Raw genomic sequence first — 15,155 nt, forward strand, 5'->3', positions numbered from 1 at the left:
AAAAGCCGACGCTAGGAATATATCCACCGTAGGAATACGGTGGTCGCATATCTGTTTGCGTCAACTCTTTGTTATGGGTTCCAATAAACTGAAATGCTTGCAGCACCTCAAAATATGCGTCTAATACCCCACAAAGTACATATATTTTTGATCGTCATGATATTTTAAGTCGATCTAGCCATGTCCGTCCGTCTGTCTGTCTGTGGAAAGCACGCAAACTTTCGAAGGAGTGAAGCCAAGCGCTTGAAATTTTGCACAAATACTTTTTATTAGTGTAGGTCGGTTGGGATTGTAAATGAGCCAAATCGGTCCATTTTTTTATATAGCTGCCATATAAACCGATCTTGGGTCTTGACTTCTTGAGCCTCTAGAGGGCGCAATTCTAGTCCGATTTGACTGAAATTTTGCACGTGGTGTTTTGGTATCACTTCAAACAACTGTGCTAAGTAGCGTTCACATCGGTTCCTAACCTGATATAGCTGCCATATAACCCGATCATGGGTCCTCACTTCTTCAGCTTTTAGAGGGCGCAATTCTTAGTATGGCGCAAATTGGTTCATGACCTGGTACAGCTGCCATATAAACCGATCTTGGATTTTGAATTCCTGAGCCGCTAGAGGGCGTAATTCTCATCCGATTTGGCTGAAATTTTGCGTGAGGTGTTTTGTTTTGACTTACAACAACTGTGGTTAGTATGGCGCAAACCTGATATAGCTATCATATAAGCCGATCTTGGGTCTTGACTTCTTGAGCCTCTAGAGGGCGCAGTTCACGTCCGATTTGACTGAAATTTTCTACGTGGTCTTTTGATATAACTTCCAACAAATGTGCTAAATAACGTTCACATCGGTTCGTAACCTGATATAGCTGCCATATGGCGGTTAGTAACCTGATATAGCTATCATATAAGCCGATCATGGGTCTTGACTTCTTGAGCCTCTAGAGGGCGCAGTTCTCTCCGATTTGACTGAAATTTTCTACGTGGTCTTTTAATATCACTTCCAACAAATGTGCTAAATAACGTTCACATCGGTTCGTAACCTGATATAGCTGCCATATAAACCGATCATGGGTCCTCACTTCTTCAGCTGTTAGAGGGCGCAATTCTTATCTGAATTGGCTGAAATTTTACGTGAGGTGGTTTGTTTTGACTTACAACAACTGTGGTTAGTATGGCGCAAATCTGTTCATAACCTCATATAGCTGTCATATAAGCCGATCTTGTATTTTGACTTCTTGGGCCGCTAGAGGGCGCAATTCTTATCCGATTTCGCAGAAATTTAGCATGAGATGTTTTGTTATGACTTCCAACAAATGTGCTTGCTATGGCGCAAATCGGTTCATAACCTGATATAGCTGTCATTTTTCTTTGTTTGCCTAAAAAGAGATACCAAGAACTCGACAAATGCTATCAATGGTGGAGGGTATATAAGATTCGGTCCGGCCCAACTTAGCACGTTCTTTATAATACCTATAAGGTTGGGTATTTATAACTTCATCAACTCTTCGTTATGGGTTCCAATAAAATGAAATCTGCTATAATTTTATTTTTATAAAATAAAATTGGGTACTTGGGGATTTTCTTAGGTTGTCTAAGTTGGTATGGTTTATAGGACAAATGCAATTTCTCATAATAATTAAAAAAAAATTACCTTTGCTCTTGAGTTTTGCTAAGCCATATTCTCTCCATGAATCCAAAAGCAAAGCCTATGAATTTTGAAAGGTTTTCTTTTGGCCATAACAAATTGTTAACCAAACGAAATGAAATCTTGAGTTATACTATCCAGCCAATTTGAACGAGTATTCTTAACATAATATTTTGCTATTTCCATCAGAATTCGCCTATAAATTTTTTAATAATGTTATAAACATTTTTTATTACTAAACGTAATGCACTTACATTCCATTAGGTTAGGGTTAACCCTACATTCCATTAACTTTTTAACAGAATAGTATTTAGCTTAAATCATAGAAACTTATGAAAAAAATCAAAACAAAATATTATCTTTACATGGTTCTAAAAAGTTTCTCCTTGAAGGGACTAGGTAAACTTTCTAATAGGGCGATGGGATTGGCGCAAACCGCCACCAGTTCCTCGGAACTCAGCCAAGCCACATGAAGCAAATGCTGTAAAATAAAAAACAAATACTAAAGGTCAGCATGGACTATCATGTTTTGTTATTAGCAGTGTTTACCTCATAGGTCTTTTCCATTTTCAGTCGCAAACCATAGACCTTATTTTCATCATCGGAATTATCACTGGTTTTGGGTTTCTTCAAAGATTTCTTTTTCGAATTCTCCACCACAGCATCTTCAATTTTGTCTTGTGCCTTGCACTTTTCCAATACAAATAGCTTGGCATCATTTTGCATGACAAAAACATTGGGATTTCGTGGATCGAGCACAATGTTATTGATGCTTTGATACTCGGAATTCACTACAAAACGATCCAGATCAGAGCAGGTGAAACACATCTCCTCTAAATCATATTCAAATATTTTGCCATCGGCAAAGGCTGCAACAAGCCGTGGCTGTTCTGCGTGTATGGAAATCGCTGTTGTGGCTGCGGTATAACGAGGCAAATTGAGTAGATGCTTAAAATGTTTCCCTTTATACACCGACCACACTGCTATGGAACGATCTGAACTGGCGGCTGCTATGTAGGAGCCACACACCGAAACAGTGAACAGCTTTATAGAATCCTTTATGTGTTTCGAGGTCTCTATGGCCTCTATAAAGTCCAAGGGCGGTGAGGTAGAGGTGTCCAGTATACTCTCATCTGGCGAGGTGAGCATGGCGAATATGGTGATTTGTTTGCTTTCACGACTCACCACCATAAGTCTCATTGAATCGGCTGTAAAATGCAGATGCGAAGCTGCCGCCAATTGTTCGGGCAAATCTTTGACACGCACAAGTTGTGTGCTGCGTGTATTATCGCCTTCGTTAATGCCGGCTACAAACTGGAATAGACGTATTTCATCATGGGTGGAATAACACAGCCATCGGCCATTGGGCGAAAGTGTGGAGCAGACTATGCGATCATCATTTTTGCTTTTGAACTCCAATAGTTTTTCAGGTACAGTTTCTAAGCTTAAACGTTTAGGGGTTGCCAAATCGCGATTATTGGTGTGCTGACCGGACTCTTGTTCATCACCTGTAGATCCCATACGCCAAATTTCCAATGAGTTTGTATAACGCAAAAGTATAAGGCGTTCAGCAGTAGCTATGCTGGCGCAGGGTTGCTGAAAAATAAAAAATACACATGAGAATACAAAAATGTGGGTGTGAGGTTTTGTTTCTCTTACCTCTAAAAATGGTCCATATTTAACAATAGTGGATTTGGTTTTTGTTGCCGATGATATGCCCAAATAACCATCTACACCACCCGAATAGATGTTATCTTGGGCACAGACCAAAGCCTTTACATCATGATCATGGACGCGACGTTGCAAAAACTTAATCCATCTAAAGAAGGTCATGTCATCACGTTTTATTTGGGTTTTGGCATAAATACGTATTGTGGGCTCTATGCCAGCACAAAATAGTTTATCTTCCTCCTCATTCACCGCCACTGCTAGAACGTCGGCCTTCAGCACCTGATGTGTCTCAATTTGTGAAGCTGTCTTGCCATCCCATATACTGACATGACCTCGTGAGTCGCCCGAGATAATGGTGAAATCCTGTAAAACTTGCAACGACCATACAATTGTGTCCTGAGGCTGAGATTTGGAGGCTACAGTCATTTTGTGTATGGCATGTCCCGTACGGGTGTTCCAAATGCGTATGGCGCCCATTGAACCAGTAACTAGAAAATTGCCAGTGGCATCGTAACGACAGCACAACACTCTTCCCTCTTGCTTGTCAAACAAAGATTTATACTGAAACTGATTGTCTTCGATGTTGAAAATATTTATGTAGCCCTCTTCAGTTCCTATGGCTATCTCACTGCCTTCGCGATTGACATCAAGACACCAAATGGCATTACCGGTCACATGCTGTTTGTATTTGGGACTCAGTGTTTCCATGTTCCACTCAATTAGCTCGCCATTGAGACCAGCACTGAACAAACGTTCCGAGGACCAGGCTAAACCTTCCACTGAATTTTGCGGCGACTTGGGTATAGTGCGTTCCAGACAGGGTGCGTGTCGTACGTCCCAGATTTCAATGGAACCATCATTTCTGCAACCAATTGGAATAATAGTTTAAGATACTTTTCCACTAGCCAATAAGAATTTACCTACCTTGAGACTGCCAATTTTTTCCAAATTGCATTGTAAGCCATGCATTGTATAGAACGGGGCTGCAAATTGTAGAAGCGCACATTGTGAATTTGTGTTCGCCCCTTGTGCGGACAATCACTTTCACTTATTCTCTTCATTTTCATTTCACTTTAAAACTATTGCTACTACAATTTTACAAAATATTTTCCAAATAAATGAACAGAAACGAGCGTGCCGCTTAAATCAAAACACGTGCTAGCTTGTTTACGAACATGTCGGCAATCAGAGAATGTCATAAACCAGTGTTGCCTACGTCCAGATAAATTTGGCCGTTACAGCATTTGAACAGTTTTAACGCACTCAGACTAGATTAAAACTTTTTATTTATTTGTTCAATATTTTATAATGGCGTCAATATTTTTGAAAACTTCTGGCGTGATGACAAGAATACAAATGTGATGCCGTCTATTCTTATTAGCCTCCTTCAATCCCATGGCAGCCGGTTGTACGCACCGGAAATCTCATCGGCAAGGGCTGCCGCCTCAGTGTAAGTGTTCGTCTTTTTTCGTAATGGGAGAGGCACATCCCGAAGTGCCTTCTCCGCACGCTTCTGGTCCGTGCCGGGATTGAAAAGAAACCCGGACCCTGGTTAAATTCGGTTTGCCAGAACAGCCTCCATCATCGGTCGGTGAGGTGTAACCGGTGCATGGAGTGGGTACATTTGCCATCTTACTCTGGCCTGACTTCACTACGGGAGTATAGTCATACTGTTTATGTCGCAAGGTGCTTTGCGAACATAGCCAGCAGTGGGTCACAAGCGTCGTCGTCGTCGCCTTCCGCGTCCTCGTTGTCGGACTATGTGACCCCGCCGACCTCTCCCGTACGGCAATTTACGCAACGGCAACACCTCAGCCCAAATATTGCCAGACCAGTGCCGGGAAGTGTATCGTTCTTGCAGTTAAATTGCAACGGACTTTGTGGCAAGATCGATAGGATTGTGGACTTCATGAGTCGGAAGAGCACATTGGTCGTAGCGATCCAGGAGACAAAGCTGACCTGCAGCTTGCACAGTTGTCACTGTTACAAAGTGCTACGTAAGGATCGCTCAAGGAATGGAGGTGGGGGATTGGCCTTCGTAATACACCATTCCGTGCAATATAGACCTATCTCGCCTGCGCATGGCGCTAGTGACCCTTGCATGGAATGCATGGGGATAGCAGTCAGGACCGGTACTGCCAAGATAGAGCTATACAACTTGTACATACCGCCGGTTGGTAGCTGTGTCCCGATTAATGGCCAGGCTTACAACCTAGACATAAAAGGGTTGCTATCTGACCATAATGGTCTGGTTCTAGGGAATTTTAATGCGCATCACACGTCATGGCATTCTCCCCTAGATAACGACCAGCGTGGCATAGCTTTGGCAGAGCAGATTGAAAGCTCCACATTTTGCACGTTGAAGGAGGCAACCCCCACTAGGATTACGAGGAGCTGTACCAGCTCGCCAGACATCTCCATTGCATCCCCTGATCTCCTGAGTGATGTATCCTGGCAAGCCGTCATCTCGGTCGAATACCCCAAGTGCGACCCAATTTCCCGACGCAAACGGTGATACTCGCAGCTGAGCGTGATGGGATTCGTGCTATGGACCCCGCAAACCCCAGAATCTCGCTGATTCTGGAAATAAACTGGGTAATCAACGAACATAAGCGGAATTTGTGGCTGGAACACTTGGAGCAATGTAACTTAGGCACCGGTGTAGGCAAACTGTGGTCTACTGTTAAGTCACTCTCGAACCCCGGTAGACGGGATGACAGGACCTCAGTCACCGTGACTGATCCGAAGAGATGCGCCAGGTTGTTCAACCGCCAATTTATTGTGCATCCCGAGTGAGACAGGGCAAGGAGGAGAGCCATTCGTGGTATTCGTGGTCTCCGAGCCGATGAACAGCCATCACAATTTACCGTGGGCAAAGTTACGAATGTCATCCGAGGCGCCAAGTCTCCTAAAGCGTTGGGCCCCGACGGGGCCCAACAGACAGAGTGATCCCGCTACTAAAGTCTGAAAAAGACCCGAGTTTGGGGGAGTCGTACATACCGATCTCCCTTCTCTCACCAGTGTTAAAGACGCTTGAGGCGTTACTCCTCCCGAGAAAAAATTTTACTCAGCTGTTAACATTGCACTACCTGGTAATTATGACATGTTCAATTCAATACCAGACAAAGAAGGCTATTAAAAATTGACGGCACATTGTCATTTGTCAACGCGCCAGAAGTGTTGTTAAGCTTTGTACTTAAAATATTGATGCCATGACATAATTACCAGGTAGTGTACCGTAAACAGCTGAGTACCATATTTTCTTGCGAAGTGTACTATCTATTAACGAGTTTTGGTTGTGTGTGTGCTCGATGACAAAATGGCAGATTGCCCTGTATGATTTGTGGTTGTTGTACAAATGAGACCACCTTTAATTGTTTCGCCATGATCGAGCCATTAAAATCGGATTAAAAGAGCAGAGTCGTTGTTTGTGTGTGTTATGGTTCTTGACTACAATACACTCTAAACGCATTTAAAAGGCAACTCTTCTCTATGCACACGCCTTTAAAATGTAACTCTACAAACTTTTATACTTTATTGAGGGTACCCTCTTCTTGCTAATTGCAAAACTCTGCACAACAGCGACATCTGTAGTGTGCAGGTGAACCATCTCTCTGTTATTTGGATTACGACGTCTGTCGTCTGTACCTTTCGTCGTTTATTGTACCCCTCTTTTCAAGTTTTATTTGCAACTCCTAGTTGAAAAGCAAAATTGTTTACAATATCCAAATTAAGAATTAATTTTATCGTTGAATAACAAGAGGGGGTTATTAACACCAAAGTGTGCGAGTGGTTTATATGATTGGCAGATAATCCCTAATTAAATTAAACGGATTATGGTATTTGGAGGCATGCTGTAAATTCTCATAATTAGATTCGGAACAAAAATTTATAGGGTGTGGGGCTCGCCTGGCCAAAATAGAACACTGAAGTCACCGTATTCCAAATATAATAATGGATGCCACCAGTAAAAGAAGCCGTGGCTTAGTCATATTTTCAGAGGGTAGATATTCTTGGAATTGTCTTAAAGCGTGTGTAGTGTTATTTTTTTTTTTGTTTGTTTTACTTTTAGCTTTACTGCTGCTATGTATGACGCCTTGCCTTTTCCAATCCGTTGAAGCTGCTAGCAATTCCAAAGTGTTTGAGCTTACGGACCGCTTTATAGATGTACGCCACGAAGGACAGTGGTTGGTAATGTTCTATGCCCCCTGGTGTGGCTATTGCAAAAGGACAGAACCCGTTTTCGCTTTAGTGGCCCAGGCCTTGCATGCCACCAATGTAAGAGTGGGTCGTTTAGATTGCACCAAATATCCAGCAGCGGCCAGAGAATTTAAGGTGCGCTCTTACCCTACCATAACATTTATCAAAGGCAACATGGAGTACACATACTCTGGCGATCGTAGCAAGGATGAATTGGTTGACTATGCTCTAAGGATGAGTGGGCCACCAGTGCAACTTGTCACCCGTACGGAAAGTGTTGACATGTTGAAAGGATCTCATACCATATTCTTTATGTTTGTCGGCTCGCAGGATGGCATTGTTTGGGATACATTTTATGCCGCCGCCGAAAGCTATCAGGAGCATGGTTTCTTTTATGCCACCACCGCTGATGTGGCAGCCCAGCATTTTGAATTTGAGCATTTGCCTGCTGTTATTGTTTACAAAGAGGAACAGCACCATTTCTATCCCCATGCCCACAAAGCCCACGAGATGGATCCATATTTGGTTAATGAGACCATACATCAGTTTGTGAATGTGGAACGATTTGTTGCCTTCCCCAAAATTACGCGTTTCAATATAAATCAGCTGTTTAAAACCAAAAAGTTTTTGGTGGTAGCTGTCGTCGAGGAGGATAAACTTAACCAAGTAGCCACACATGAATTGGAATTTCGTGATATGGTGGAGACGGTCATACGCAAACATCGTGACCGTTATCATGATAAGTTTCAATTCGGTTGGGTGAGTAGTAGTAGAGACAAGTTATCAACGTTTTTTTTCTATTAGTCATGCTTAAATACCTCTGTTTTTTGCAGATTGGTGATCCAAGTATTGCGCATTCCATTATTATGGATGAAATGCCCACACCCCACATAATAGTCATCAACTCTACCACACAACAGCACTATTTGCCTGATGATGATCCCATGCAGATGACGCCACAGGCATTACACATATTCCTAGAAAGCATTCACAATGAGAGTGCCATAGCCCTGGGAGGTGATACGTTCTTGGTACGCCTCAATCGGCTCATGTTTGAAGGCAAGAAGGGCATTGTCGAAATGTGGCGTGGAAATCCTGTGCTGACTTCCGTTATCTTTGGCCTGCCATTGGGATTCCTATCGTTGATTTTGTATTCCATATTCTGTGGTGATTGTCTGGTAACAGAAGAAGAGGAAGATGACCACGAAAAGAAAGAGTAATCGTATGCATAGCTTGTAGTAGGCTTTGGCAGAAGCATCAGACATCTACAATAACTCATCTGTTATACATTGGACATAGAGTAGCTCTAACTCTGTTAAAAGTAGTTCTTAACTGCGCTGAGACATGCCAAATTTTCTAGTCAAATTTTTCGTTTGTTTTTTTTTTTTTTTTACCACAACATTAAACAGTTTTCAGATCTCTTGAGAACCTATCACCCCTTTCTTAGTTTTTACGTAATATATTGTTTATTATATGTATGTGTATTTATTATGTTAGAAAAGTTTTGCAAATGAAATGAAACTAAAACTAAAAAAGGACGTTGTTAACATTTTCTCAACCAACCACAACAACAATCAGCATCCGTAATCATCGTCATCATCTGAATCAATGGCAGCACGACGTCTATCGTATTTGACAGTGCTTTTGCTCTGTGGCATTTGAGCATTGACACTCTCCAGTATACTAACGAATTGGGCATCGTCTAATTTACCCCGCAGTTGGCCAGTTTGGGCCATTCTTAAGACCATGTTCTCAAAGACTGCCGCTTTTTCGGGTTTGCTTATTTTCAAGGTATTTACTGAAATGTGAACAAAAATGTAACCAATGTTGTTCTTAGGTTTTCCCACCAGTACAAGGGTGGGTAGTACATACATCTTGCTCTAGCCTGTTGATCCAAAACCTGAGAGAGTATAGAGTGTTTCATCTCTTCTTGTTGGCGCATTTGCTCTTCTTGGGCTTTTTGTTTTTCCGCTGTGTTGCCGCCACCGCCGCCGCCGCCCTTTGGAAAGAAAAAAAAATTAGTGAAAATGGCAAATACTGTCCAAAAGATGTAAAGCTTAATCTAGAAGATCAAGAACGAAAGGTTGAGGCTAAAAGCTAGGTTAACCTTTAGATTTAATAGCGTATCAGGTTAAACCGAACAGCAATGAGAGCGCGGTAGGAGAGGCAGTAAACAGATAGATGATCATGCTATGAGTATATCCACCACCTATAGCATCTGAAGATGTTAAACTAACACTGCAAACCGGCAGCCGAACTCCTATCAATCAGTTTTTAAAGCTAAAGTGCCGGCTCCGCCTATAACTGGAGACCGCATAAAACACGCCATCAGCCAAAATGGTTAAATTACAATCAAAGCGACTCTGGGCATATCTTACCAAAGTTGCAGGCCTGTTAGATCAGAGTAGTTACTAAAGGCAGCTTAACAGTTGAACAGTTTCATGGGGACCCCTCTTGAACTTAAAAAACAAGACAGAGTTCATGTGATGCTGGTTGGTAAAGCATGGTTAGCATGGTGACTAAAACTGACCACGCCACTTAGGTGCTGTAGGCTATTATCCTAGACTTTAACATTCAAAATTCCTATAATTCTCTCCTTGCTCTTAGAAAGCGGGGGTTAAGCTTCGAAAGGGCTGGAGCCAAGATTCTCTCCGGAGGCCATGTAACTCGGCATGTTCTTTGATGTCAAGAAAAGTGTCAAAAGGGGAGTGAATGCTCCCTACCTAGGTGGCAACTCTTTAAGAAGGAGTTGAGGGCTTAGGGGAATATACACTGGATGTTTACCGCGGTGGTTGGTCAATTCTCACATATGAGTATCTGGTTTGCCGTCGCTCTTTGTTGTTGTTATTGTCTTTGGACAACCGATACCACAGCAGGGTGAACGAGAAGGTACAGGGAACCGCGGTGGTACTGATCCCTAGAGCAAGGAGTGCCACGAAACAGACGCAGAATGTCATGCTCGATATGACTTTGCAACTGTAGCTTAGGTGTTTGACAAATCCCATGGCAGCCGGTTGTACGTACCAGATTGACCCGATGGAGTTTTTCATCGGCAAGGGCTGCCGCCTCAGTGTATAACACACTGCTACAACAACAACAAATACAAAAAATCCCTCAGTATTCAAATGCTCAAAAATAATCCCTCAGTATTCTAACTTGGGACATTTTTTTTTATTGTAGTTACATTTTCATGTGACGATAGCGATGCTCGTCAAGCTCTAATAGGTAAACAATCCCATTCCGGTCCATTGGAACGATCGCCGTGGAAACATGTTGGCCACTGGTTATTTAAAGGCGCCAATAATTCACGTGGAGATAGCGATCCTCTTTAAGCTCCAATAGGTGAACAATCTCGCTCCGGTCCATTGAACCGATCGCCGCGGGAACATGTTGGCCATTGGTTATTTAAAGGCGCCAATAATTCGCCTTGTCATATCGAGAATTAGAGGCACTCAGTATTAAATCTGGTGCCATCCGGCCTCTCACTGAGACGCTCCACTCGAAATCGCTGATTGTCCCAGAATGCAGTTACAGCTAATCCGTATAAAAAATACCATTATCCACAAACTGTGGACTCCCGGTAGCTCTCAGCTGAGCTTTCAATGAGGGAGCTCGGAGTTCTAGCATGTGTAGTGCTCATAGTTATTCCGTGCCGGGGGGCACTCCTTTTTGATCCGCTGGGGATTAATCGCCTCTGCGGTGATCTCTATAGCAAGGAAGAGTACGAGCTCGATCTTATGCCTTTGCACCTGCGTGACCTTAGACTGAGGAAGTCGGGGACATGGCGCTTCTCAAACTTTGAACAGGTTTCTGTTCTGATAAACCATGGATGTTGTTGTTGTTTTTGTAGCAGTTTCTATCTTTCTGCTTCTGGTTGATTCTGTTGAGTGTCGAGATCCAGTAACTCTGCGACTAAGATGGGGTGCATCCACAGGGATCTGGGTCTGAGTCGAGTGGGGCTGGCTGGGCAGTTAAACAGGTCCCATCACAATCGGGACATACATTTTGCACTTCTGCATCAATCCTTGCTCTGTAGGAAGTTAGGCGCCTGCATCTGCCGGAACGTAATTGAGCCAGAACTACTCTGGTTTGCCGGGGGAGGTCGATTTCTTTAGCTACAGTGGGAGGCAGCCGTTCTCCAAGGACCACATTCACCCGGTAGCCATTTACCGCATCCGCTAGCGTGTCTGCATGAATGTTGTCTAGACCTGCTTGATATGCCGCTTGATCTGGAGGTTCTCTCTTGTAGCGCTGAACCTCACGCTCTAGATCATGTAGATCTACCTTAAGGCTTCTGGGCGGTGGATATCTATCCACGAGATGATGATTTGGATGGTTTCTGCGATAACAGCCCAAAAGGTCTTGCTTGGACAGCATGTAGTTATGTCTTCGCACTGGTAGGATCTTTGTCTCCTGATGGCGGTGGTCCACATGAGAACTGAGGAGACAGCCCGTCGCAGTTCGGAGGGCGGCATTCTGACAGATCTGAATATTATTCCACTGCGTGTCACAAAGTTGACGAGACCACACTGGCGCTGCATAACTTGCCACAGACCGGCCAATTGCTTTGTACGTGTTCATCAAGGTTTCCTTGTTGTTCTAGCAGTGTGTTCAACACTGAAGGGGCGGCCCTTGTCGATGAAGGACTTCATCGGGTCAATCCGGTACGTATAACCGGCTGACATGGGATTGTATTGTTGTTGTAGCATTGTGTTGTACACTGAGGCGGCAGCCCTTGCCGATAAAGGACTCCATCGGGTCAATCCATATTCGTGCAACCGGCTGCGATGGGAGCAGCAGGCAAGGTTTCTTTGTCTGCACCCCAAGTGCTGTCGGCAAGTGACATGAGGACCTTGTTTCTTCTTTTCACTTTATCGCAAATTGCTGTGTCATATGGGGAGAATGGGTAATAGCTGTCAAATGTGACGCAAAGTATTTTGGGACGCTTGATGGTCAGTCAGCTCGTCATTCGGCTAGACCATGGTGATGTGGTGCGACGAATTATTTAGGTAGTCTTCCTTGTCGACGGGTTGGACGTTCTTTTTTTTTTATTTAAAAGGGAACTCAGGGTTGCGTATACCCCACCTTTCCTGTAAACTTCTGTACGCTGTAATGAGTCGAAATTAGATGGGAGAGGACGAGGTCAGGGACATGGCGCTTCTCAAACTTTGGAAAGGTCTCTATTTGGCTAGACAAAGGTTGTTGTTTTTGTAACCAAATTTTCATGTGGAGGTGGCGATCCTCGTCAAGCTCAAGGACCGCGGAAGCATGGTGGCCATTGGTTATTTAAATGCGCCAATAACTTGCCTTGTCATATCGAGCTTCACAGGCACTCAGTATTTGTGCAGGAGCCGGTGTCGCCCGGCCTCTCACTGAGACTCTCCTCTCGATACCGCTGATTGTCCGCAACTGCCGTTGCAGCTACTCCGTATGGAGTATTCCACTCTCCGCAAGCTGTGGATGAGCCCGGTATCTCGCAGCTAAGCTTCTCGTTACAGCAATGAACCACACACAGATTGGACCTCAATGTGTGGTGCTCACAGCTATCCCGTGCCGGGTTGTGCTGTGGCGCGGCGGTTTATTTAGATGGCCTTCTATGTTGACGCGTTGAATTTCCTTTTTTCTTTAAATGGGGAACTCTGGGCTACGTATACTCTACCTTTCCTTTAAACTTCTGTACTCAGGGATGATTTGAAATTGAATTAGAGAATTGGGACAAGTAGAGTTTCTCGGAGTGAGGCAATCTTATAGGTTTCTGAACGAGCGCAACGTCTTTTAAGCGAAGCTCTTCGCTGCCTTGAAGGTACTGAAGCTATTTTCAATGCAGAAACTGCTGCCAGATCGGACAGTGACGATGTCCAGCGGGTCTGAAGGCTCTGATGTGGGGCCACATGAGGTTGAAGTTGGTTAGAAGAAGCAAGAAGCTTCTTCGAATCATGGGTAGGCTGTCAGTCCGGGCCATCGAGCAGTGACAGGGAAAGAGTTGGCCAAAAATGAATTGCTGTGAAGTTCAGATTTTGGTTCAGAATCAGTGAACCCTCCCCTGTGCGAGCCTCTGGTAAGTTTTCTGCAATGACAGTGCGAATCAAATGTTCGGTGGTGCTGTGGGTTACAGGGAGGCAAAGGCACTGTGGCCGGGAATTTCAGGAAATAGGACGTTACTTCCCCTGGGGTTGAGGAAGCATGATCTCAGAGTGTTGATAGGATTGCTGACTGTTCATGGCAACGTCCGGGCTTAACGTTGAGCTGGCCGCAGAGCGTAGACGTTTTCTACTGGGTGTGTGGTTGGAGGTTTATTGCATATTGTACAACTGCCCAACATTTTGAGAAGGCATTGAATAATACGTAAACACCTCTTTCCGAGCCTCGATTTCCCCCAGGCACTTGTTCTCTCAGCATACTGAAGTTCTGTAGAGACCTGAGTTGGCTGGCTGGACGGTGCTCTCACCAGTGATCGTTTTTCCCTATTTATTTTTGCTATATTTTAGGAAGGGCATAACCAACGCTGACATTTGTTTTCTAATGTTCTCGCCAGGATTCGAACCTATGCGTCATTCTTCATAGTAGGACATGCGAACTTATTCGTCACGGCTGTAGGTACAACCCAAATTGTGATCTCCGCATATTTGAAGTATTTTATGCTTAAAGCCCTTCAGCTCAGATAGGATATGTTAAAAACACGTTAATGATCCCAATTAGGTCCTACTATCAGAAAAATTTCTACACTGTCTGGCTGTTGCTTCTAAGTTAAGGAAGCTGATTGGAACATTCCAAAAGTAAATATCTATGCCATTCATGACCTTGAGTTTTTTGACACTCACCATGGGATATGCTATATCTGTGATAAAACAACAAACAACAACACATGGCTGCTTCCTTAACAACGAAAGTAATGACTCATCCGGGCATCCCTTTCATCAAATCTTGCACTTAATACCAAATTTGCTTTAATTTGTCAAAATTTATGCCATTTAAGGAAATTGTTATTCTCTTGGACAAGATATATTTTAAGCTTTCCCCAACATGTGTGCACTTCCCAAAAAGGGGCTATTGACCGATAACGCTGCTACTTACGCCGCCGCCCGGCAAGCCAATGACCTAATCTTCCAGCATAGACAATAAATGAAGTTATTTTTTTTTTTGTGGAAATAACTTACATATTGAGACTGAAGTTGTGCCATACGCTGGGCACGAATTGCATCCAAGTCATCGTCCATTTTTGTTCTTAAGAAATTTGAGTGAAATTGTGTTTTACTTCAATAATAAAATGTCAAAATGGGCAAGGTAGCGATGACAGAAATTTTCGATGACATATTCTGCTTGAACAAAATCGATATATATATTATCGATATATGATTGACTTGATTATCGAAAGAAGAAAAAACCGTTGGAAAAATAAATATGACGGGAATTTAGAGTGCAATCGAAAGAAAGTTTATTGAAATTGCGCAAAATTAGTGGCCAGTTAATTGATATTCGGGAAATATTCTATGCAAGACTATACACATGTGTTAAAACGTTGAAAATTGTGCTGAAGTAGTGAAAAATAAAGTGTTAAATAAATGAAATGGTAGGGGTAAGTAGCTTGTGAAGCATCTTTCCTTTTCTTTGTAGAACATTGCATGTATTTTAATTTAT

The 15,155-nt window shown here is 43.3% G+C and overlaps 3 protein-coding genes across 4 annotated transcripts; 1 reads left to right on the top strand and 2 right to left on the bottom strand.

Moving 5' to 3' along the window:
- Nucleotides 1-1,656: 1,656 nt before the first annotated feature.
- LOC106092894 (U3 small nucleolar RNA-associated protein 4 homolog) lies at nt 1,657-4,502 on the bottom strand. Of its 2 annotated transcripts, XR_001222256.2 has the most exons (5): nt 4,242-4,502; nt 3,306-4,179; nt 2,196-3,242; nt 1,901-2,127; nt 1,657-1,842 (listed from the first exon to the last, which is right to left on the bottom strand). XR_001222256.2 is itself a non-coding variant. In XM_013259844.2 (4 exons), exons 1-4 carry the CDS (start codon nt 4,382-4,384, stop codon nt 2,008-2,010), a joined length of 2,184 nt encoding a protein of 727 aa, XP_013115298.2. In that variant the 5' UTR covers nt 4,385-4,502; the 3' UTR covers nt 1,846-2,007. The 2 variants fall into 2 exon arrangements, 1 of the variants encoding a protein (XP_013115298.2); XM_013259844.2 differs by lacking the exon at nt 1,657-1,842 and having other exon boundaries at nt 1,846-2,127.
- A 2,433-nt stretch (nt 4,503-6,935) lies between these two features.
- On the top strand, nt 6,936-8,905 carry LOC106092892 (protein disulfide-isomerase TMX3). Its single transcript, XM_013259842.2, has 3 exons — nt 6,936-7,320; nt 7,390-8,276; nt 8,351-8,905. Exons 1-3 carry the CDS (start codon nt 7,272-7,274, stop codon nt 8,735-8,737), a joined length of 1,323 nt encoding a protein of 440 aa, XP_013115296.2. The 5' UTR covers nt 6,936-7,271; the 3' UTR covers nt 8,738-8,905.
- Nucleotides 8,906-8,979: 74 nt separating this feature from the next.
- LOC106092893 (programmed cell death protein 5) lies at nt 8,980-14,793 on the bottom strand. The gene is made up of 3 exons (XM_013259843.2): nt 14,675-14,793; nt 9,390-9,516; nt 8,980-9,315 (listed from the first exon to the last, which is right to left on the bottom strand). Exons 1-3 carry the CDS (start codon nt 14,732-14,734, stop codon nt 9,092-9,094), a joined length of 411 nt encoding a protein of 136 aa, XP_013115297.1. The 5' UTR covers nt 14,735-14,793; the 3' UTR covers nt 8,980-9,091.
- Between the last annotated feature and the right edge of the window lie 362 nt (nt 14,794-15,155).

The sequence above is a fragment of the Stomoxys calcitrans genome, chromosome 1 (genome assembly GCF_963082655.1).
Source record: "Stomoxys calcitrans chromosome 1, idStoCalc2.1, whole genome shotgun sequence".
Classification (NCBI taxonomy): domain Eukaryota; kingdom Metazoa; phylum Arthropoda; class Insecta; order Diptera; family Muscidae; genus Stomoxys; species Stomoxys calcitrans.